Source organism: Felis catus, chromosome A1 (assembly GCF_018350175.1).
Source record: "Felis catus isolate Fca126 chromosome A1, F.catus_Fca126_mat1.0, whole genome shotgun sequence".
In the NCBI taxonomy this organism is placed as follows: domain Eukaryota; kingdom Metazoa; phylum Chordata; class Mammalia; order Carnivora; family Felidae; genus Felis; species Felis catus.
Window position 1 is genome coordinate 149,902,518 of NC_058368.1, and position 25,823 is coordinate 149,928,340.

Genomic DNA, 25,823 nt, shown 5'->3' on the forward strand with positions numbered 1-25,823 from the left:
CATCATCTTACAGGGTTTAAGATGTATGTGTCATTTATAATAAATGTTTTCTGGAAAGAAGTTCTATCCTAGGTAGATAGGAGAATGCCACACAAATGAATTTACTTACTTTAAAAGTGTACAAAAATACTGAGTCAAGGACTGAATAGAAACCTTTACGGTTTCATCTTTTGAGTAGAATGGTTAATATTTTTTGAATTCTTTTGAATTGATAATGGCTTTTTACAAGTCCAGGTTCCCTCAAATTTGACCAAACTGTTACCTATTTACTAATTATTTTTGTACTGTTCTCTTTGTTTATTTAGCATGTACTGAAAAAGCTCCTGGCCATAACAGAACTGCTTCAACAAAAACAAAACCAGTATACAAAAACTAATGATGTCAGGTAGCAGCCTTCGCCCAAGTGCAGCACGCTCAACACGGTAATTCACGTCAGTATAATGTCTCCTTTGCTCTTGCCAAAAAATAGCACACTTTTCCACATTCCAGTGATGTGTGAGCTATGCAAACAAAATCCAAGATTCTGCTGGTGAGTGTGCCAGCAGCTTTTTGTAAGCTATCTGTGCAGGATATTTGCACTTTTTCCACATACGGAATCAATCTTTACCAACTTCTGAGCCTTGGTGTACAGATCACCTTTCACACAACAAAATGCTATGACTGTATCTTGAACTTGGAAAATGTATTTTCCCTACATCCAATTGCCAAAAAAAGAACTATGAAACCAACTGACAAGAAAAAGGATTCTGTTGACAATTGAGGATAACTGGATCACTGACTGTTCTTACTGTAACTCCTTCCTCATTAGGAATACGACCGTTTGACTGTTCATTGACTATTTGTATTTACAGTTTCCAGAGTTTGCCATTATAATAGGAACAATCTTTGCTGTATACTTTTTTAAAATACTGTGCTATTTCTCTTGCTGGAACTGTTGAAAGAAAATATATAGAATGGATCTATTGCTCATCAGCTTTATTTTTTAAACATACCACTTATTTTGTTGGAATTGTCAAAGACTGTATTTAGATCTCATGATGCTTTTGTTACATGTTTACAACAGTAAATAGTTTGAATTCAATAAATATTATTGGTCGTTGTACTGATCAAGGCATGTTCCCCATTCATCCATTGTATACATTACCAATTTATTTTGTGTTTAAAAACACCTGGAATGCTTTTGTTGAAAGTATTCATTTCCAAACTGATGTTTTTAAACAGTTCTCCATCTTTGAACTTCTGACTACTTGTTCTATCTGCTGCATATTTAGTTTGTATAGTTTTATTTGCTTCTGTATATGTATTTTTGTGAAGTATTCACAAGGGTTAAGTTAAAATAAAACCAAGGGATATCTTGAGTAATTGTCTAAATCCAGCTAAGCATTTCATTTCATTATTTTCTTTCTCCTTCAGGGGCAGTTCAAATTTAGTACCAGAGCAAGGCCTAGTAAGAAAAAGACAAGTAACAATTCCTTCCCTCCTACGATGGTGTAGGAGGGGGAAGGCACACAAAAAGTAGTACATGGCAGAAAAGCCTTCTGTGGAGGCAGGTGAGCAGTGGTGTTCAACAGCCCTGTGCTCCTTTCTCTTGGTGTCAATTTCATTACTTTACTTTTCCATCACTCCTGCTTTACGGGAGTATCCCACTTGGGTTACAGGATGAAGGATAGACCAGAAGGGACGTGGAGCAGAGGTCCAAATTCTAGCACTAGGCAATTGAGTTCCCCACCACTGATCACATTTTAATGCCACGTTTATCTTTTAAGCTGGAATAGGAAACGTCATTTACCTTTGTAGGGTGGAACTTGCAGTAACTAGTTGGGTCAATGATGAAATAAAGCCTCTAAAACTTTTAAAATGGGGCTGGGTAGGAGACTTTGCAGAGATAAATGTGGACCTTGCTCAGATGCCAAAGCTTACTGACCTAAAAGACAAACAAGGTAAATTACCAACACTCTGCAGTGCTGTCTAGAGGCTAGCAGCACTGCTACATAACTTGGAATGCACTGGAAAATGGTCAACTTAAGCTTCTTCTATTCGACTTTTATAAAATCACACTTAATGAACTTCATTCCTCATTCTAAAGTGAGAAGGAACTAAAAATAAAAAACCTAAAATGTAAAAAATTATTAGAAGAATATGCATATAGTAAATACTGTCCTCAAATACTGAGATGTAATTAAAATATACTCTAAATGGAAGGTGCAGCCTGGGATGCACAGACATTGAGAAAAGCTGTGAAACCATAACATTGAGATTCACGGGCTGAGTTTTGCCGAATTCCTTCAACCAGTATTCCAGAAAAAATTCAACAGACATCCATAATTTGGTTCCAAATTATGAATAAAACAGAATAGTAAAATCACAGTTAAATACCTGAATACTATTTCTATCCAACATTTATTAACACTTAATATAGGCAACCACTATTCCAATTAATCCTAGGAAACATAGGTGATTATTTTCCCCATTTGCACCTTAGGAAATTGGCACAGAGGTCTGTGGAGTTACATTTAATATCAACTCCCTTCAATTCGAATTAAACTTCTTAAACATCTTTAATTTGAAAAATTCTTAGTAACTGTAACACCTATCTACTGGTTAATAGCAACTTAGTATTTTTATCGAGACAACTATTCAAGACTGCATATTTACCAGGATGCCTGGGTGGCTTCCAATTGGTTACATGTCCCAACTTCGGCTTGCATCACGATCTTGCAGTTCATGAAGTTCAAGCCCTGCGTCAGGCTCTGTGCTGACAACTCAAAGCTTGGATTCTGTGTCTCCCTCTCTTTCTGCCCCTCCCCTGCTCTGTCTCTCGTTCAAAAATAAACATTAAAAAAATATTAAAAAAAAAAAAATAAAAGACTGCATATTTACTTGATTTCTCTTTTAGAAACCTATTCGGTAATGTTTTCAGGTAACTGAGGAAAACAAATACTGACTACCACTTGACAGCTGAAGCGCATTTTGTAGTTCAGTAGTAACCTACAAAAAGCTAAGTAGATCACAGTGACATTTGAGAAACCATTTATATAAAGGCTTGTAGAGAGTGAAAAACATTCCCTAGCACATTTAAAGCAGACTACTCGGTTTTTTTAACTTTTGTGCTTTTCCTTAAAAAATAGGTTTGCATATTGTAATTTGTTTTAAACAATACAGGCAAATAAATTACAGCTTTCACTACTATAGAAAGATTTAGTCATGATGGGGCAAGGCTATCTAAACCAGGTGCTATTCTGGCCCCTTTGAAAAGGTTTTATTTCACATAAAGCTATCCTGAAAGGGAAGAAAATTTAACTAACAAAAATAGAAAATTTACTATCTTTAATGCTTTCACGTCATTTCATTTTTAAATAACCTTAAATGCCAGGTAGGTTTCATCCTTCTGTTGATTAGTTAGCATTGAAAAGTCAATTTCAAATGGTTAGAGAGAATCAACCAGGTCATCGTCAGTCCATTCTTCCTAAGAAGGAAAGAAAATGTAGTAAGAATAACATTACACTGAAGCATAACATTAATGTTTACTTCCTTGCCTCCTTTTAAGAAAATGTTCTACTTTTACTCTGCTGATTATAGGAAGGTAAATCAACCAGGAAACTTTGTGGTAGTTCAATCTTAGAATAATATGGCTCGGTCTTACCAGACTACACCAATGACGAGTAAAGGTTACAACTGTGACCTTTTCCCTCCTATTAATCTATATCTAACTTATAAGGTACATTTTTTTAAAAAAAGGATAAGAGAAGAATCCTGGGAGAGTCAAATAGCAAAAATTTAGCATGTTCTATTTCTGCTGCCTTCCATAATCACAGGAAGAATTCGTCAAGTAACAATCATACTGCTTCACAATAGGCTAAGATAATAAGAGAATGTACATAAAGAAGGGTGCAAGAAAATGAAAATGAAGGCTTTCAAAGCCCACACCTCTCTAATACTCATGTTCTGGAATGATAAAATCTTAACAGTATGGTCAGACCAAATTATACAAGAGTAACTTAAAATTTACCTTTGGACAACATACCTCCTCATGTTTGGGTTTCTTTGAGACATAATCATCATCTTCATAGCCTTTCCTCTTCTTCCTATGATTGAGCAACCATCAGTAAGCAATCGAATACTGGTAACAAAAACTACAAAATAAACTAGCAAGGCTGGTAAATGGTATGTATGTATCTGCTGAAGAACAAAGCCTGCATAAATGGAAAGAGATGAACTACGATGGATAGGAAGACAGTATCTTTCAAATTAATCTTTACATTCAATGCAATTCTAACTAAAGTCCTAATAAAGCTTTTCCTGGAACCTTTCAAGTATAACTCTGATGTGTGAAAGACTGCAAAAATAGCCAAAGAATCTGAAAGAACAGTGTGGGGCCCTTGTCCCAGTTATCATCAGAACACTATATATAAGAGATATGGTAACTTAAAGTATGGGATTAACAAGATTTAAATAGATCAACAATCAGAGCAGACAAGCAAAAAAAACAACTATACATAGGAACTTAATATACAATGAATATTTAACTGAGAAAAATTATGAATTTTTAAAAAAGTGACTAGCATAACGTTACCGATTTTAAAAAATGAGTATTAAGATTTCTACCTCAGAACGTTCACGAATAATTCTAAATAGTTTTGACAGCTAAACAAAAAGCAAAATGTAGATTAACTTAGGGTAGGAAAAGGTTTTGAGATATAAAGGTGTAAAACAACACAAAGTAAAACAGAAGAAATCTATCATAAGGTGAAACAGAAGAAAACAGGTGTAAGATATATTTGAAAAGTATATAAAATATAAAAAGAGCTACAAATCAAGAAGATAACACCAGAAAACCACTCAAAGGTTATAAGCAAGCAATACAGAAGTAGAAATATAAATGTTGAACACAGAAACATCAATGCCTCACAGTAATACGGGAAATGCAAATTAAAATACCAATGTGGTCACTTTTTTCACCCAGACTGATAAAAGTTAAAGATTCATACTATTAAATGTACAATATGTATGAAAACAGTAATGAAGAGAAAAAAACAAACTTCTTCATACACACATGCAGAGAAAATGATGGCAAAGGTAAACCACCTAGAAATTACCCCTGAGGTCACAAGTGGATTTGGGTTTTGATCTAACAGAACTTTGGTTTACCTGAATCGGCAGACTTTAATAATGACAATGTAGTTATTACTTGTGTAATGGAAAAAAGATAAAGGAGTTTATTTATAAAGAAAACAAATATTTTATCCTAACGTAATGCCTGTTAAGTGTGGTCCACGGACCAGTGCTGGTCAATCCAGGAACCATTTCCACTATGCAAGAAGATTAAGAAACTGAGTGTGTGTTTAGAAACTTTTACAGTAATTTTGTTGATTTTATGTCAGTTGAATCTAATAAAATTTAAGCTTATATTTTGTCTATTTCATTTTTCTAGTAATTTATTGCTTGCATTTTATAATGTAAGTAATATATTTGCTTGCATTTTTAAAAGCACCTCTCCAGTACTCATGGATATGCAGAATTTGCTTGACATAGTGTAAAGCAGATAGTAACTTGGGAGTAAGAGGTAGTACTCTGGCAATTCAGAATTTTGGCTTACGGGCCGGGCCATTCAGTTACCTAGCTAGAAGGGTAGATTAATAGTTCAGTGGTCTAATCCAGAGGGTGGTAAATTTTTCTTTAAATGGCCAAAAAGTAAATATTTTACACCCTGTAGGTCATACAGTCCATTTCTGTCACAACTAACCAACTCCGGCAGTAGTGTGAAAACAGCCACAGACAACATGCAAATTAACGGGTATGTCTCTGGTCCAAGACCAGTCTTTCTAAAAACAGGTAGTAGTTCACATTTGGCCTGTGGGCCAGAGTTTGCCAGCCCCTTCAAAATCTATGTGGAAAGAAGATGATCAGTGCTGTAATAATTTTACTTACCAAAGTCAACATTTCTTTACTTCTCTGTAACCTCTCTTTCATTCCTATGAGTTAACACTGAAACCCAGGAGTGAAATCTACCAATTTTAAGTCCTATGCTAAGCCATGCTTTGCAATTATAGTTATGAATATAATAAAGTAGACCCATATTTGGCATGCTTCATAAATCTCCTACTACCACTGTGTACTTACACAGTTTGACTCGTGTACCTGGATCTGAAGGCCATGGAACACTGTTCTGGTTTCTCATTATCCAATCGAGTATATTTACCAACTATAGAGATAACATCTTAGGTGCATCCTTAGCTATAAGATGCCAGGGCTCATTCCCACTAAATACTAACAAGTAAGGTAGAACCTTTGAATCAGAATGCATTCCACAGAAAATAGAAAATAGTTTTTCCATTCTTATTATGTGTCTGGACGCCCAACTGTTCAAACTCCTGAAAGATTAGGTTTGAGTGGATCCTTCAATTTGCAAAGCATCAAGAACCTGAATTCTCTAGCTGCCACACTTAGCCTACAAATCGGTAAGATACCTTACAGGTCTTCCTTAAGTATAAAGTTTACCACTGAAAGAAAATAAGCCAACTTTCCCTACTCTACCTAATAGAAACCTGGAACAGTATACTTGTTCCCTTAGACAAGGTATCAATCAGACCTGCCAAGAACCCAAAGATTAAAAGAGCAAGAAGAGGTTCAAAGACTCCTGAGAAAGACTCTAGAGACCCCACAAGGAGTAAAAGAACGGGACAGGGCCTGCAAGCCAAAGAACACATTAGTCATAGCAGGAGAACTGTATTACGAAAACCAGACCATTACCTCGTCTTTATCCTGTTAGACATGTCCACTCAATTAAAAAAATCCAACTTAAGGAGTAAGTCATTTTTCCCCGCGAAAGCAGTTACCAATTAAATGACTTATTTTAAGGATGAGCTAGACTTGACAATTGTCGAATAACACATCTACTTACGTAATTATGTTAAGGGCAAGCTCAGCAGAGTGACATCTCTCTAACTTCTGTTTCAGAACAGCAACTTCTTCAGATCTGGGTGGTTCATATTTTTTTACCAAGTTTCTCATACCTAAGTGGATAAAAAGATTTATAACAGATAATAAAAAGTCTTTTCCCATAAGGGAGCGGAGTACTGTCCCACCTTATAATGGGAATAACAAAACTCTTGAAATGTGATTATTATTATTATCAGGATTTGCATTGCTCTGCATTAAAATCCAACGAACAGCACACTTCAAGTAATTAGAGCTGTCTGCTGGTTAGCCCATATCACATACAGCACAAAAATAACCATGTTCTACATTCTAGTCAGTTTTTTTCCAAATCCCCCCATGGTCACTTTCTGCTCAGGTTTAAAGCTTTATAAATCCCATGATTTAGTGAACATGCTTTGTTTCCTGCCACCAACTGTATTTATAACATTCTGTCCTACAGATGGTGGTCCATAGGTTATACTTCTTATTTACAAAGGAAATCACTATTAGATGACATGTAATTAAGGGAGGATGCTTAGTAAAATGTGTCAATGGTCCTTCACTTCAACAACATGCAGATCCTATACAGTAAAGCATCGCCAAGAAAACAAAAATGTTCTCTTCAGGCTAAAAGCAAACTACTTTGTCAGTGACTTAATAATTGCAGAACGATCCTCTACCCTGGTCTGTTAATATTATTCAACTATAATAAACCTAAGAATATAAACCTCAAGATTTTTCAGGGGACTGATGAGAGATCCAGGGCTTATTACTAGCTGGCCACATGCTCAAATAGGGAGAGCTACTGGTTTATTTCATACTGCAAAGAATGGAGTGTTTTCATCTGAATACTGATGACTCCGTACCCTGAGGACAGTATCTTTGTTCCAAAAACTTATGAATAAGATACCTTAATTATCGTTAAAGCTCTGAATGTTTTGTCAAGAGCTATCCTTCCTTCATGTTAAAATAGTGGAGTAAATTAAAGATCCTTGAGAAGAAATCAGTAATCAATTGTCAGTGTACAAGGAGCACTGTGGGTTATCTTTAAGGCCCATTTTACCCACTAAATTCCATGATCCTAATGAAGATCTCTAGCCACATCACAATTAGCTTTGGAAGTGAACCCTCTAGTGGTGTAACTGAAGACATACAGTTTTATGATTCATAAATCACAAATCCATCATTCTCAAAGAGGAAAGGAAGCCCTCAATTTCAAGGAGAGAATCAAGGAATGATATTTACATGCTCTGAAGCATCTTAACTTTTAAAACATAAACAATATAAAAAGTACACCCATTTACCCATTTCTGCAATAGCGATCTTTATGCTATTTTATTGGTTTATTATTTCAACTGCATATTTAATTAGCAAGGACAAATACCACAAAAAATTTGGGGGACAAATACAACAGACTGAATCCTAGAGCTTAGTTACCATGCGCATTCAGTGCGACATGGGCAAGAAGGAAGGACAGGGCTGGCTGATCTCTACTCAACCTTAAGACAGGGTTTCTCAACAATGGCACTCAGCAGTGTCAGTTTGGGCTAGAAAATTCTCTGTCATGAGGGGCAAGATTTGTTTCCCAAGTCTGCTATTCTCTCACAGTTCTGAAGCCCAGAAGTCTGAAATCAGTTTCAATGGGCCAAAATCAAAATGTCAGCTGAGCCAGGCTCCCTCCGGAGGCTCCAGGGGAAAATCCAGCTTCTGGTGGCTGCCAGCACCCCTTGGCTTGTGGCCATATCACTCCCGATTTTCAAGGCTGCCATCTCTGTGCTCTATCTTCACAATGGCTTCTCTGTCAAACGTCCATTCCTCTGCCTTTCTCTAACTAATAAAGACTCCTGTGATGCATTTATGCCCTACCTGGATATCCAAGATAATGTCCCCATCTCAAGATCCTTAACTTTAATACATCTGCAGAGACTTTATAACAACATTCACAGGTTCCAGGGATTCAGACATGGGTGTCTTTGGGGAGCCACTTTTCAGCCTAGTGAGACTATGCTGAATTATAAGACGTCTAGCAGCATTCTTACTTCTACCAAATAGATGCTGGTAGTAGCCACCACCACGCCAAGAGTTCTGACACCAAAAGTGTCCCAGATAATGCAAAAATCACACCCGTGGCTTCTGTAACACCAACGTGACTAGCAAATGACATGTATAAACTAGTTAGTGCTGATTACAAAACAGAACACCAAATTTAAGTATTATCTTTGATTTGGTTCCATTTAGATCTTTTTCTGCGCCTACCACCTATCTGTGAACACTTGAAAAGGTCTGTTTTGAGTCTTAACCCTCTCTGAATCTTATATTTTCACTCTCCTATTAAGTCTATATGTGTGAAAAGTACTTCCTTTAGGGTACCTTCTATTTGTTCTCCACCAATGTATCCTTCATGCCTCCATGATATATTAATTCAATGAAAGTAAATCTAAACAATAATCTATGTCTCAAGTTAAATATCAAGATAATATTTATTTAGAAAGCAACTTTGTAACAGAAGAACATTTTATAAAAGTTGTTTCACTTACTTTTCATTATATCTAGTAACTGTGACAAGCAAGTTCTGTTCTCTTTCAACATCAGACTTTCTGATAAATAACTGGTAAAGAACAGAAAAAAAGTTTTAATCTATTGAACACATACAGCATCTTGAGTAATATGGAATCATAAATTAGTTTCCTCCACATTCATTTCATCAAGGTCAATTTTAAAATTTACTTTAAAAGTATTAAATAACAAAACTTTGAACACAGAACTATAATCTATAACTATTAGTCTTAAGAATTTAATACCACTCAGTTTAAAGGGTGTTTAATGTTAAGACTAATTTGTCTAAATTTTGTAATATATATGCTTTCAGAGAAAAAAATGATATGCAAATAACATTAAAAGTATCGATTATCACTACGGTTAAGTGCTTAATATACAAACCCTATGAATCTAACTTCGTTTGACAGGTGACCAATCTGAGTCACAGGCACAGACAGGTCATGACTTTGTAACCTGCCCAAAGTTATAAAGATAGGAAGGAGGAGAGCTGGAGCCTGGCACTAGGAAGGCTTCTCTCTCCCCTTAGTATCAAGTGAACTCTTCTTGGTACTAACAGGTATTCAAACCAGTTAAGAATATCAACTTATGCTTTACAAATCTTTTGTATCATATCTGCAAAGAGTCCAAATCAAAAGTGTTAATACTTTTCTATAAGTGGATGTAAAGCCCAATTACCTTTCTCAGAACCAATGAAAGCAGCATGAAAATACAATGTCTACATTCAAATATTTAGTTATTCTGAGCTTGATCTATAATTGATAAAAGCCCAAGTGAACAGATTCTCGAGGTGTAAGTAATCTTTCAAACACAAGTGCAAAATAATTATTAATTCCTCTGAAAAATAGTGAAATGAATAAATGGTGAAATACAATTACAACAAAAGAAAGACAATTAAGAAATTTTGTTGCTATCTTTTAAACTATACAGATTATTTACAGGTTATTATGTAAGTCTGACAACTAAGGTTGATATTACAACTTCATCATCTATGATGGGAATTAATTTTAGATATAAAAATGCATTTCTGGTTATCAGTAATACTACCAGTTTTTTCCTTTTCCTTTTCTCCCTAAAACCCCTCATACTTTTGGCATCTTCATTTGTTTCGTTTCATTCTTCCTTTCCTTTCCACCCCTTAATCATAAGGGTGATACATTTGGTTCTAAGAGATAGCTGACCAGACCATTTGCTTCTATGAAGCTTTAAATTAGCAACTCGATCTCAATCCTGAATTAGAATTTTAGTATTTTGATGAAAAAAAATTCAGTAAAAGAAGAAAATTCAGAACTAACAAGAGAACATCCTAGGAGTAATAATCTAAAGCATCATCCAGAATATAACAGCACAAGGGCTTTCCCTTTTTGAAACCAGCAATAAATGTAAAGGCAACTCCAACATATCCCCAAAGTTTGCAAAGTAAATGAGAACTTAAAAGTGATTTGAAAATATTTTCTCAAAGTAAAAAAAAAAAAAAAAAAAAATGCCCACATGTTTATATTCCCTGGGAAATTCAAAAGTGTATTTAATTTACAAAGAGCCCAAATTACCACAATTTCAGTTCTGGCTATCTGAAATTATAACTACACTTTCAAGGTGACATAAACTCTCATTTGGACTTTAGGATGCTTCATGCCTCTTCATCTACTTGAGGAAAAACAGAAAAATCTCACCATTGGAGAATCTGCATATACACTGCATAAGATACGATGCTTAAACAAATTAATCGAACATTTGGTTAGCGGAATTGTGGAAAAGAGGCTTTCTCCTCTTCGAGGCTGGAAGCTCCACACCTAATCTCCAAAGACATCAATTATCTGTGGCTGTCTTTCCTAACAAGAACAAGGATTTAGAGCTTTGTTCATGTTAACAGCACAGTGCATAGTATATAGGAGGCACTCAGAAAAAGTTTTGCTTAAATAAGTGGAGGTATAGATTACTTTGGGATTAAATGTTTAGATTTATGCACATTTGGTGAGCTGTGTTTGTGGAGAAGAGGCATAACAAAAACCTAAGCCCACAATCCCTTATCTTGGATTTGTTTTGAAATACATAAACTGTTCATGTTTTGGAAAGGGAACCTGGTGAATACTCCATGAAATGTGAAACAGTCCAGTGATGTCTGCAGAAGGATACCTGTTATCCGTGACACTCATATTTGTGTAAGGAAACATATACATACTCCCATTAGGTTGAATAAAGATGAAATCACATCTGTTCATGTCTGCTGCCACCATTATCAACAGATTTTGAAATTATGGATGAGGGGCTTATAAACGTGTAGAACAGTTTACGTTCAGAAAGTCTGATCATCTTTCCTCCTCAGCTTTTTCCAGGAATAAAATCAGGCAGAACTTCAAAGGCCACAGAGAAATTATTATAAAAATTTACAAAGTCTAATTTGCTACTAGCCTGTGCTTAAGTTACAAATCAATATGACAATAATGCTTAATTAATCTGTGCATAAGACTTTGTTGTAAAGAATCAAGTAAACTTAATTCAGGGAAAGTGCTTATCGCAAAGCCGAGTTCACAATGGGCATTTATGTATCAGCTATCTATAGCTCAAGTGCAATTCACTCGGGCATTCCCTCAAGTATTATTCATTCCCCAGTTCTTTCCTGAATTCCACATGCCACACATGCTCCACAGCAGGAGATAAATGATAAACCAAGGCAGATTATTTGCTGTGTACATGCTGCTTACCAGTTTACAAAACTTGTCCTATACTGAGAGCTAAGCTTTCGAGGATCACCGGATTTACTTCTACTTTAGTCATAAAATGGATCCTCTCAGCTCAAAGATAATCTTTAAAGATTTCCTGAAAAGGTGATTTCATTTCCATTCTCAGTTGCCTTCACCAACCCTCCCAACCATAGTATATATAAAGGACTATAGTCACAAAGTGAATTAATTTCACTTAAAAACTCAGTCTCCAAGGAAGGAATAAACTGACTCAGCAAAGTTAAAACACAGATCAGTACCTTTCCATAGTAATTCCTGCTCGAGATGCACTAGATAAAATGGCAGTCAGGGCAATTTGGGAAGGTGTGTATAAAAGGTAAGCATCTGTTAATGCAATTCTATTAATAAAGTCATCGGCTGTTTTCCTCAACATCTCTGGATTCTCCATCATGGGGTAGCGAGTCTAGAAAGGAAGTTTGTAAATATTATCACTTCTGAGATTTAATGCACTAATAACAGTTCAAAAATATTTATATTAACAACATAATGCTTAATAGAGGATTCTTTTATTTATGAAATTAACACCCGAGCTTAATCGTTCCATGTAAGATTGTTTTGTATGCAGCGCCAGAATGTACCAAAAGTGCAGTCATTAAATTCTGCATGTTTTAAGAATGTGCTTTTCCTCAGGGGCTTCCACACTTTTTTTTTTTTTTTTTAATTTTTTTTTTCAACGTTTATTTTTATTTTTGGGACAGAGAGAGACAGAGCATGAACGGGGGAGGGGCAGAGAGAGAAGGAGACACAGAATCGGAAACAGGCTCCAGGCTCCGAGCCATCAGCCCAGAGCCCGACGTGGGGCTCGAACTCACAGACCGCGAGATCGTGACCTGGCTGAAGTCGGACGCTTAATCGACTGCGCCACCCAGGTGCCCCCACACTTTTTTTTTTTTAATCACAACCCATAACAAGAAATACATGCTTTAAGATAATTTATCTAAACTTCCTGGTATAGTACTTGGCACTATGCCGATTTATGTTAATCCCTCTCTTTGTCCTTTTCCACCTGAAGAGGAAGGGGAAGAGAGGTTTGAAGTTGACCTAGGAAATACACAGTCCAAGGTAAACGCTTCTCAAGGCAAACCAGATGATTCAGCTACAAGGCCTTTTAGGAATCAAAGCACTACCTCATCTTGATTTGAAATTCCTATTACTTAAAGTTTAGTTTTGGGAAGAAGTCAATGGAAATGGATCTTGGTTTGATTACAGAATGCTTTTTAGAATATGCCCAAGAAAGATGGACGATCTAATATTTGCTAAAAACTCTTCTTATACTTAAGATGAACTCTAAATCCTAAATCATCAGGTCTATTTCAAATATCTACATCAAGTCCCAAAGCAGTAAGAAATTTCTTCTATACCTTCAACAAAATATCCAGAGTCATTTGTACCATCACACCCACATCTTACCATTCTGAAATGCCTGACCGCTGGTATGACAAATGAAGACATTCCACTCTGGCCACAGTGCTCCTTTTCCCAATATATTTGCTCAATTACTTCACAGCCATTCCCTGACTTCCTCCCCAGAACCTCTGGTCCCTTATCCCGCTGTTTGCTCCTACTCACCACTGGTCCTCATTTCCCTCCAGAATTTCCTGCCCCAATATGCTGTCAACATATGTATACTATACCCCAATTTCTGAGTGTTGCTACAGAAAACAATACCACCAAGAGTCTTGTAATATTACTATAAATTCAAGTTCACTGACTCAGTAGGGCTTTTAACAATTATGTTCCACAGAAAATTTGTTCTCTCATTTTTCAGCAACTGTGTTCAACGTTTTCCACCTGTCTCAATGTCTTTGATAATTTTCTGAAGCTCCAACACTCTCTGTAAATGATCTCGGCTTTTAAGAGAGACACTCTTATTTCCTGTCAGCACTAGTCCCCCAGGCGTAACACTGTCCTCAACCCATATTTCCCTCTTTCCGTCTGTTAATATAAAAGACCTACTATTCTCTCAAGGTCAACTCTACTTTGCTTTGAATCCCATGCCAACTACTTCTACCGTACTCCCAAGAGAAACCTGAGCTACTTACTTTTCACTCCTTCCTTTAAGCTTTTTCTCACTGCTCACTGTCCTCATCAGTTTCTTCCACAAAGCAAAACACACACACAAAAAAATCATCTCTCTCATCTCTTTTTAGGAGTTCCCCCATCTTCTCAATCATTCATCTTTTTCCACTTCAAAGACAAGCTGTTTAATCCATGTTACACCTACTTGCTTGCTCACCTTCTATGTATTCCCCACTGGTTCCAGCCTGCTTTCTTTCTCCACACTCAACAGAGACTAATTTCACAAAAATCACAAATGGCCCTTCTGGCACTAAATCCAGCCGACACTATCCTTGCTCTTTTACTTTGCCTGAATTCTGAACAGGCCTGGAAAGGAGCCTGTGCTCATCTTCTAAAAGTACTCTTCTTCCCTTCAGTTCTCCAAAAAGTGCTATCTCTCTGAATATTCTTCAGTCTCCTTACTAGCGTCTTATATTTCTCCAACTACTCTTTAAATGGTCCTTACGGCCAAACCACTTTAAATTTTCCAAGAGCAACACCACCTATATCCATTCTGATTTAGCCTAGCCATCTGCTCTGATCTCCAGACACACGTGATGTCTTGCAGCTATTAAAAGTTATGTCCTCAACCAGATTTATTAATCAACCCCCACCCCTCCACCATCCACCAATCTCTCCTATGCCAGTGATTCCTATATCAGGAATCAAACCACCATCTACCTATATCCTTAGGCCATAAACCTGGGGTTCCTCCTCTGTTCTCAATCTCTATTATGAAATCAATCTCCAAGCTCTAGTGATTCCGCCAGGATTCTGTCCAGGAAGCTCTCTCTGTATCCACTGCCACTATTAGAGTCAAACCAACCACCATCTTTTGCTGGACTACTTTAACAGTATCTGACTGGTACCCCTTCATCCGTTCTAATCCATTCTCCACACTCTGCCTGACGCGTGCATATGTGCAATAAATGTATGATGCAGACTGATGCAAGGGCTTGCCAACAGGACTTTTTTATTAACTGCAAACTTCATCACGCAAATCCCCAGACTTAAGCCTTACAACGGTTTCCCACCGCTCTACTCAAAATCCTTAGTACCACCTCCAGAGACTCTACTTCCCACTCAGGCAGCACTCTGTGGCAGTCTTCCCCCTCTAAGTTCTGTTTAGGTTCTTTAGTGTACCATGGTTTCTTAGATCTGGGCCTTTGACCAAAGAAGTCTTTCTGACTAGGATGTTCTTTTACCTAATTCCTACTCTTGCTCTGAAATTTCACTCTAAATGACACTTTCTTAGAACTGTCTTCCTTTCTCTCAACCTGCTATCTCATTCTAAGGTATCCTGTATTTTACCATCTGTAACAATGAGCATACTGAATATATGACTGTCTCTCCCATTAGACTCTAAGGCCTCTAATAGTTGAAGGCGTTCCTGTCTTCATCCTCAAGAACAGTGTTTTGGCATATGGAAAGTGCCCAAATTTTGCCACTCAATTGAGATGAATGAACCAGTTTTTTACTTCCATTTTGACTTCACTCCCACTTTTCAAGTCCTCTGTGAGGGCAAAACCAAAATAGCTTACGTTGCTTTTGCGCATGTTTATCTACTTATATTTTTGATGTGTATATATTGATTCAAGTTCACAATGCACTAAAACTAGAAATCACTTAGCAATCTTCTAGTTTAAAATTAAGATTTTTTTGTGGTTCTTTAAATCAGATTCATGACAGTATACTCCAGAGTTAGGAGACTTAAGTTCAAAAGCATTACTCTAAATTGACAATAATCCTCATTATAGTTCTTTGACCAATATTTGCAGATCTACGAAATAAAAAGCTCTGTAAGTGCAGCCCAACAATCTGGGTTAACAAGCCTTTCAGGTGACACTCAACTTTGAGAACTAATGATGTGGAAGTCCACGCTAAACTCATGTTTCGGATGAGCTCATGTTTTAACAATCAGGATGAATATAAATTATAACAAGATTTCAGATTCTTCTGAAACTTCAAGAACTATAGCAAAGGTGTACACTCTACTAGTTTACCTTTTATATCAGTAAGATTACCTTTAAATCAATTAGAAAGCCCTCAAATGGTCTATAAGGATTGTGGACAATAAGGTGGAAATTCAGTTGTTGTATAAGAAGTAGTTCGTATTCCAAAATCTGTTCGAGTGCCTTCTCCTGTCCAAGAGGACTCTCCCGCAGATTTCCAACAAACTGTGGACTAGATACATTGAATTCATCTACTTTGCAGGCCAAAAATGCACAAGTGAGCCTAGACGAAAAAACAAAGGGAAGGGAATGGTATCTGTACAAACTTTGAGAAATACCTCAATATTTTATTTCTAAAAATAGGTTCTAAAAATGCATAATATTAATAAGTGACTACACTAAATATTGCAAGAAATTCATTTAAAAAAAAGAGAAAAAGGAAGTTTCCTGTTCAAACTTTTTATCCATTAGGAGACTATAAAATTAGGTTGAACTGTATAATCTTGCCACAGCATTTATCCATTATTGACTACTATTAATGGCAGTTTTGTACAGTTCAACATAAATATCTAGAAAAATAACTGAAGAATAAAAGCACTCTGAATCATGAAATGTAGATGAAAGAACACAACAGTACACAGAGGTGTACCTGGGAAGGTAGGTTAAAAGAACACTGGAAGGCCATCAGTGATGTCTCTGAAAGCATTTCAATAGGGATTATTACGTCAGGAACTAATCTATGAAACTCTCATGGCTAATACCATAAATTTCAGGTAAGAAACTAGTAAACAAATTACCACAAAAATCAAAATTCGAAGTAACAAGGGCCTGACCTAGACTAGTAGAAATGGAAATGAAAAAGACAGAAAATAAACAGGGACAATGTCACTGACAGCAAACTCTTTGATGAGTCTCACACTAACTTCATCCTTATGTTTAAGGGACCTTTATTAAATTGAAGTGAATATGGAGCTACAAGACTTGTAAACTAACTGATGTACAAAGACAGGAGGTACCACAAAGGATTCTCATTGGAGCAACAGGGAGAAGAAAGGTGCCACTAACAGAAAGGATATTAGCAAAGTTAGTTTGAGAAAAACAGAATTTAAATTTGGACAAGCTGAAGTTCAGATGACATCAGTAGTACAGGGGGAAAGTACTGTAGATATATGACAAGTATAAGGATAGTGGAAATTCAAAACAGAACACAAGTCTAAATTATCAATACAAAGTCATTTTTTCCACAAATAGTATAAAAGACTTCTTAAATGAAAATCAATAAAGTAGCATTATACTCACATTATTATCCGGGGGTGATATTCCATTACTGAATTATTAAGATAAAAACGCTTGAAATACATACAAGCTGTACCCTAAGATTAAAAATATATACATTATCAGAATCCACTCACACATACATGTTGTTTTATTAAAAGTTTTAAAAAATTTATTTATGCAAAGGTTTCTTTAAAAAAGTTACCCATGCAGAGGCACCAGGGTGGCTCAGCCAGTTAAGCCTGACTGCAGCTCAGGTCATGATCTCACAATTTGTGAGTTCGAGCCCCGCATCGGACTCTGTGCTGACAGCTCGGAGGCTGGAGCCTGCTTTGGATTCTGTGTCTCCCTCTGTCTGCCCTGCCCCAACTCATGCTCTCTCAAAAATAAATAAATGTTAAAAAAAAAAAAAAAAAAGTTACCCATACAAAATACCAAAACTTCTTAATTCTTCTTTAATCCTATAAATTGTGACGAATTACTATAGAAATGCCACAGCCAAAAGACCCTTTGTTGTTCCTCCTCACACACCCTGGGTTATCTTTTCTATGGGCACTAACTTAATTTCAAAAAGTCTGTATTTATTATTTTTTTAAGTTTATTTATTTTTGAGAGAGAGAGAGAATGAGACTGAGATGAGACAGTGCATGCACAAGCAGGAGAGGGACAGAAACAGAATCCCAAGCAGGGTCTGCATTGTCTGCGTGGAGTCCGATGTGTGGCTCGAACTCACGAACCGTGAGATTATGACCTGAGCTGAAATCAAGACTCGGACACCTGACTGAGTCACCCAGGCACCCTGTGTGTATTTATTTTAGACTTGAGAATAACAAAGCCACCTAGATTAGAAGAAACCAAGAAAAACACACAAATATTCACAGCTTAAACCAGTCAATCTTGTCAAAACATTGACAGAATTAACACAGTTGGGGCAATAAACCTTCTCTCTAAATCCACTCTGGGTCTGTGTGATAGAATCATGATCATGTTGCCAAACTAAACAGAAGAGGCACCTACCAATTATTGACCATATCCCATTTCCCAGACTCTGTGCCAAGCACCAATCTATTATCTTTTTTATTCCTTACAACAGCTTGGTGAAGTATTGCCATCTCCACTTTATAGAAAAGGAAAATGACTACCAATGAGGTTAATGGTCTTATACCAGGTCACACATCCGATGAGCAACAGGGGTGGATTCACCTAAGACCTGCCTGTACTTTTAACCACTATGCAATTCGGCTAGAACCAACAAGATAAACACTTATCTATTTTTAGATAGGAAAAAAAAAAAACTTTTCTTTTAAATATTTTAAAAGTTTAACTTTGTCGTTTTATGTGAAACAACAATAAAATTTATCAGTCATAAATAAGCACGTTATACAAAGACAAATTCCACAAATAAGTTTATTCAAGAATTCAGTTTCTTCATCTGAAAAGATCACATAAACCTACTGCCTTATGTTATAGCACTTTTATCAGAAAATAACAGAACCAAATCTGGAGACAGAAACTAATCAAGGCCATCTGATATTCTTCATAAATCTTTTATCTCTCAGATGAAGATCAGGTGAACTTAAAAACAAAAAACAAAAAACAAAAAAACATCACGAGTACTTTTGAACTTGGTATTTCCAATATACTTCAATTTATATTCAACTTTGAAAATGGAGATTATTTCCGGGGCACTTTGAGTAGCTCAGTTGGTTAAGCATCCAACTTTTGATTTCATGGTTCATGAGATGGAGCCCCGTGTCCAATGTGCTGTCAGCACGGAGCCTGCTTGGGATTCTGTCTCTCCTCCTCTTTTTGCCCCTCACTTGCTTGCCTGTGCAAGCTTTCTCTCAAAATAAATAAACATTAAAAAAAAAAAAAAAAAGGAGATTATTTCCTGGGGGGTTATTCTCTATTGAGTCATAAGTTACTCACTCTATATAACTTTGAAACTTAAGATAGACTTTCACTCAAGACAGACTTTCATATTTGATCTTCGCAACAAACCGGCAAGAGAATTAGGAAAAAATATTTTATACTCCTCCTTTTTTTCTTTCAGCTTTTCAACCTCAGCTGATGTTCAATAAACAAGAATACATTCTAAAGGAACAATTACAAGGACAGTGCGTGTAAATCCATATAGCCAAAAAGTCCGAACTACTTGTTTCTCAGCATTACCATACCACAGTAAACACACACACACACACACACACACACACACACACACACACACACACACGGAGTTCTTAGAACCAGACATCGGAAACAACCACAAGACAATTTTTTACCAAAAGATAAATCTCCAGCTTCTCCTAATCAAGGCTTAAAAACTTCTTATGGCATGAGTTTTAGCCGGGGCATCTGATTACAAATGATGAACGAAGGCATTATTTCAAACGTGTGACAAACTTAAAAAGGCACTAGTCTGTGTTCTACTCCCAGCTCTATTGTTCGTTAGTTGAGAACCTGGAAAATTATTTAATCTTTTCTTTCTCTCTAAGATGAGGATGTCGTGACCTGTCTAGCAGATCTCAAAATTCTTCCAAAAATGAAATGAGACCTGAAATACTTTGTAAGAAACAATACAGAAATTCCTAAATTAAGGAGTTTATCAAAAAATAACACAGAGTGACAGAAATGTGAATACATAAATTACATATTTATATAACTAAGGTGCATTTTTGACTACAGCGGATGGAGAACTGAGTTACACATTTAGAAAAGTCCTGGTTTCAGAAGTCAGCTAAAGGACATTATACTTCATCAGTATCATAACTTACCACAACAGACCGTGGCATTGCTGGCTTAAACACTGAACAGAATTCTAATAATCTCTTCTCATAGTATTTGCAGAGCATCATTTCTTCGTGAGGCTCAAGAAAGACTGGATCGTTTGGAAGAACCTTTAGATCAAAAGTTACAGCGAAAGTTCAACAAATTCAATAATCTTAAAATACTATTCTCTATCCAGATTAAATTTAGTTTTCATCTTCAACCAAAGGGAAATACACCACGTCACTGTTTTTCTTAATAGAGCTACCAATTATTCCACAAAATAGCTTTAGTAAAATATTTGATAAACTGAACTATACCATCATTTCACAGTTTTTCAGAATGTCAGCTGGATAGTTGCTTCTTCAGAGAAAAAAGAATGATGAGTGTGTGTGTGCATATGCTCACAAGTTTGACATCAATTACAAATCAAAAAGAAGATACACACTGTCATTGGCTGGAGAGCTCTCAACGTCCCTTTCTCAGTCATTAAGTCACACAGTTGAAGTAAAAATCAGTAAGTGTCTCAAGGACGATTCTCACCCTTAAAACATTACCTCCTGTCTTTATACACTCTTCTACAGAATACACTAGATGGTTAATAATATAACACTTTTACAACAAATATCCACTAGGTAGTGTTATTGGTTTAATTATGACTACCAAAAAAGGGTATGTTGAAGTCCTAACCCCCCAGTACCTCAGAATGTGACATTATCTGGAAACGTTCTCTGCAGATGTAATTAGTTAAGACGAGGTCATACTGAAGTACAGTGGGCTCCTAATCCGATACGACTGGTATCCTCATAAAAAGAACATGCCAAGATACAGATACAGAACACTATGTAGAGAGAGACAGAAAGCGAAGTTACATTGTCACAAGCAAAGGAATACCTAGGATTATCAGAAGCTGCAAGAGCAAAGATCCTGCCCCAGAAACTACAGACAGCATGGTCTGACAACTTTATCCCAGACTTCTAGCCTCCAGAACTGTGAAACAATACATTTCTGTTGTTTTAAGCCACCCAGTTTGTGCTAATTTTTTAGGGTAGCCCTAGGAAACTATCACAGATTCTAATTTTACAGAGGTAGTATGGCATTGTGGTTTAGAGCAGAAATTCCGGAACTAGACTCCTTGGGTTCAAATCTTGGCTCTGCCACAATGTAGCCCTGAAAAGTCACTCAACCACTCTATACTTCAGCTTCCTCAGCTGGAAAGCAAGGATAATGGCAGTATCCACTTCACGGGATAGTTATGAGGATTACAGGAACTCACTAAATGCTGAGAATAGTGCCTGGTACATACACAGCGTGGTATGTACTACTTTGCGTAGTACAAAAATTAAGCCGTATGAATCAGAAGTGAACTAAACGGAAAAGTACCTGAGTACCAAAAGGTCTGAAACATGGAATATTTGATGGAGGGAAGCTTGTACTAGAATAGGTGGTGCAATTTATGAAAAAAGATTAAACCGGCGTGAGTTATAAGAGAAAGGATTTGGCTGGCAGGCCCAAAGTCTAAACCATCCTCAATTGGTTTGTGCTAACCCGTCTCCTATTTCCCCGCGTCCACCGTGGCCCCGAACCCGCCCAATACATTCACCACCAGGTTTCCTGAGGTCTCTTTCTACAACAGAATCTGAAAGGTTAATTCCCCGTTTAAATATTCAAAGGTTCCCCATCTCATCATCATAAACTCAAACTCCTCACTTCAGCTGGCAAGTTTCTGCACCTGTTCAGACCTTCCGCGACACAGGACCCTGAGCATTCCAAGGCCCCGTCCGGCAACTTTCGACCTCCCACTTTGCACCTGTGGCTCTGTCCGCGCGGAACTTCCTTTCCCATCTTCTCTGCATTAACTACTGGGGAAAGCCTTCCCTGACATGGCCTCTTAACAAACGAAAGGCTCTGCTCCCTCACTACGTTAGCTTCCTACAAAGACCTTCCTTCGCCATGTTACTGATTACTCACCTGCCATTCGACTACGTTAAGGGCGTAGTTTGTCTCCTCAGCCTAAACACCTGGCAAGGTACCCGTCCGTTCGTTAAATAAACGCCCCGCGCGCCAGAGACGAACGGGGGGGGGGGGGGGGAGGGGACAGAGGTGTGCAGGGGCCCCAGGGAAGGCAGAGTGGACAAGGGAGGGCGGGCAGCAGCTGCTCAAGAGTTTAGAAGCGAGGGCAGGGGACCGGCCGCCGGGATCCTCACCTTCCCGTTGGCGACCGCTTTGCATTTGAATTTACGGTTGGCGTCCGCCCGCAGTCGTGCTAGCTGCTCCTCACTGGCGAAAGTCCAGTGCCGCTTCTGGCTACTGTTGTGGTACATCGTGAAATCCCAGAGCAGGGCCAGGAAGTCTGGAGAAAAAGACCCCAAACGCCACAACACGGGAGTGGGAGATCACCTAAGCCCCGACCACTAACCCGCCGAAGCCGAGCGCGTCAGTTCGGCGGGCGCCGGCGCGTTGACGTTACGATCACGTGGTACCTCCGTCCGCAGTCGCGTTTCCGGAGCGGACTAAGAGGAGAACACTCCGCGGGTCCCTCCGGCGGGCGCCTGACAGACAAGTGGGCGGAGCCTACGGATACGCTCCTCCTATCTGTGAGCTTAGCCTCTAAGCTCCGCCTCTTCCCGACAAAATTTAAAGGAGAAGCGACAAGCGGGTGTGGAAAACCAGACGGAAGTTCCATGTAGAGGCCAACATGAACAATTCACAGGGGGAATAAGCGGACAAAGGGATCCGGGAAAGTCTCAACTTTTAAATAGGGTACATGAGGAGGTGACATCTGAGCAAAGACTTGAAAGACTTGAGGGAATATGCCTATCCGTCACGCGGGGGATGATCTTGAGGCAGATGGAACAAAGTCCTAAGGCAGCAGCATTCCTGAGTCTTAAAAAGGCTGTGGCAGGAACATTACAAAGAAAAGGCCTCAGAGAGCATGGAACATGGTTAAAAAGCTACAAGCGGTGCATATATATTGTTCCTTACTGTTCTGCCACTAATGTGACCCTGTCCTTTTCCTGTGATCGTTTCCTTCCCCATCTGTTGATTACTAGCCAGTCTCATCCCGTTTCCGTATCAGAAGCACTATGTATGGTAGTTTTAGGATTTTCTTGAATTCATCTTCATTACTGCCCCAAGGGAGCCTTACAATAAACTATTGTTAATGCTTAAGAGATTTGCAATTTTTATTACTAGTATTTTCAAAATTGCATTTGTGATACAAAATCTATATGGATTCTAAAAGCCTTTACTGGTTTAGATATTTGTCCCATTTAGGCATACTTTATTCTGTGCATCACACATCAGGTTAGGAAGATGGACCTACTTGCAGCAAATAATTTTTCTAAAAACAAAAGGCAGATAAAGAGAGTTTAGGTCTTGAAATTTTACATAGGCAAAAGGAGGTGGCAAGATATCCAGAAATCTGCTTTCTATGAAATAGTTTTTAGAGGCTTAAGGGAGAGCTTTTTTGTTTCATTTTGGTAGGTGCAATTGAGGGTAGAGTTTGCTAGAGTTATTTGAATTCCTCACACTTGAATATTTGTAGTTTATCACTTTGGAAATCCAAACACTCCTTGAACATATGTTGGTGATTTGGACTAGCAAATTGGCTAAGAAAAGAGAAAGGAGAAAATGTGCTGATGTTAAGGAAGGGCATGGCAAGTTACGAGTCCAGTGGACTGTAAGCACCCTAAAATACTGTGTAATGGGGAAGAATAATTTTAAAGGAAAAACAGCAAGTTGCAAAAGATACGCAGGAAGTGAGGAAATGAGTATATATATGTATAAAATCTTAGGGGTGCCTGGGTGGCGCAGTCGGTTGAGCGTCTGACTTCAGCCAGGTCATGATCTCGCGGTCCGTGAGTTCGAGCCCCGCGTCGGGCTCTGGGCTGATGGCTCGGAGCCTGGAGCCTGTTTCCGATTCTGTGTCTCCCTCTCTCTCTGCCCCTCCCCCGTTCATGCTCTGTCTCTCTCTGTCCCAAAAATAAATAAACGTTGAAAAAAAAAATTTTTTTTTAAATCTTAGAACAATGAGTTATGTATACTATGTCAATTCTTTTTATTTTGTTTTACTGAAAGGCATTTGACAACTCCTTTAGTTTTATGTAAAAGGAAATAGAGATCCACATTTTAGAGAGATGGAAGAATAGGATTCCCACAGAATGAGAGTAAAATTGCTCACTGTCATAGTTCGTCAAGAAGACAAATACGAAAAACCTGGTGTTGAAAATATAACTATTTTTTTTTAACCTGTAACAAATCTTATCTAGCAAAATTAACACCATAGTTTTGGGATGTAGAAAGGTATCTAGATTAACCAGCTACAGAATAAAGTTGTTACTGATGATGCCCTAACATTAAGGCTCATGTATGATTTCTTCTTATTAAGGTGACCAGGCTGGATGCAACATTAATCACTATGTCTGAGTGACATTCCCCTGTTCAGCTTATTGAATATAAGTTTATTGCTATTTCTACGGTGGAAGGCAGACTGTGGACTGAGAACTTGGTGCCTTTACCTAGTTCCATTTAAATTCCTACTAAAAAGTAGCAAGTGTTTCTCTCCATGCCTTTTATTTTACTTATGGGAAAGTTTAAAGAATAGAGAGAAATGAATTTCAAAATTATCAATACATGGTCACTTCTCCTCCACTTCCCACCCCAGCCCCATTACTTTAACATCACAATTTCCCCAACACTGGATGGAGATTCAAAACTTGAAAACAAAGATCATTTCAATAGGCACTATCCAGAAGTGAATGTTAACAGGAAAGATTACAGTGATTTTTTAAGTAAACACAATCTCTTTTATTGTCCTACAGTTGTTAAATTGTGTTACAGTATGTATTTGTTGACAAACTCTAAGTATTTTGACTGCATGCATTACCTTAAAACGAAGGACTGAATCTGAGATCAGGCGATGCAAAACAGTTATCATCCGTTGGTCATGGTGGAAAGGCTCTATACTTGAGCCACATGCAATGCCAAAGTTTCTCATGACAGTATTAGGAATTTCTCTTATTTTCTTACAAGGTAATTTTCCCTCTTCTTCAGCTCTGCCCTAGTGTTCTTAATGTTTTGGGAAAAATAAGGAATATCAAGCTGCTTGATGAGTAAAGGAAGAAAAGGGAAATTGGAAGGGTGAGGGAGTGCCCGAAGAATATATGTGGAACTTGGAATAATTTTGTGGTCCAGCAAAACATTAAGTGGGCTAATTAGCTTACAGTTATTTCCCAAACACACTAGTATAGCCGTATCCACATAGTTTCTGATTTTAGGGCTGTAAAGAAAAAAAAAATTTAAAGCTGGGAGGAAGAATAAGGCATATCTATGCTCACAGAAACACACAATATCCTTCTTCCTTTAAAATCTGACATGCAACTGTACCCCCCCTTCAGCTATTGACATGGGTGTCTGACATTCTAAATATCACTTGGCAATGATATTCAAAAACAGGCTCTTTGCAAATATATTTGATATATGCAATTAGCATTAGCTCTAAAATCCTTTCGTAGTAGTTTTTTCTTTCAGTTTTCAAGTTATGACTAAAAGA

At 37.5% G+C, this 25,823-nt stretch overlaps 2 protein-coding genes across 6 annotated transcripts in view; one reads left to right on the forward strand and one right to left on the reverse strand.

Moving 5' to 3' along the window:
• Positions 1-1,358, forward strand: part of RASA1 (RAS p21 protein activator 1) — a 114,882-nt gene extending 113,524 nt beyond the window's left edge. For both annotated transcript variants that reach the window (XM_045033366.1, XM_003981135.5), the window contains one exon: positions 306-1,358. In XM_045033366.1, coding sequence (XP_044889301.1) covers positions 306-389 — 84 coding nt within the window. In that variant the 3' untranslated portion in view covers positions 390-1,358. The remainder of the gene's footprint in view (positions 1-305) is intronic.
• Positions 961-22,769, reverse strand: CCNH (cyclin H). Of its 4 annotated transcripts, none has more exons than XM_019836430.2 (10): positions 22,477-22,769; positions 20,970-21,110; positions 20,278-20,400; positions 17,528-17,601; positions 16,301-16,511; positions 12,458-12,621; positions 9,456-9,526; positions 6,902-7,013; positions 4,010-4,085; positions 961-3,466 (listed from the first exon to the last, which is right to left on the reverse strand). In XM_019836430.2, exons 2-10 carry the CDS (start codon positions 20,982-20,984, stop codon positions 3,428-3,430), a joined length of 885 nt encoding a protein of 294 aa, XP_019691989.2. In that variant the 5' UTR covers positions 20,985-21,110; positions 22,477-22,769; the 3' UTR covers positions 961-3,427. The 4 variants fall into 4 exon arrangements, 3 of the variants coding, with proteins under 3 accessions (XP_019691989.2, XP_006927897.2, XP_003981185.2); XR_006582961.1 differs by lacking the exon at positions 20,970-21,110 and having other exon boundaries at positions 961-1,924; positions 2,656-3,466; XM_006927835.5 differs by lacking the exon at positions 20,970-21,110.
• Between the last annotated feature and the right edge of the window lie 3,054 nt (positions 22,770-25,823).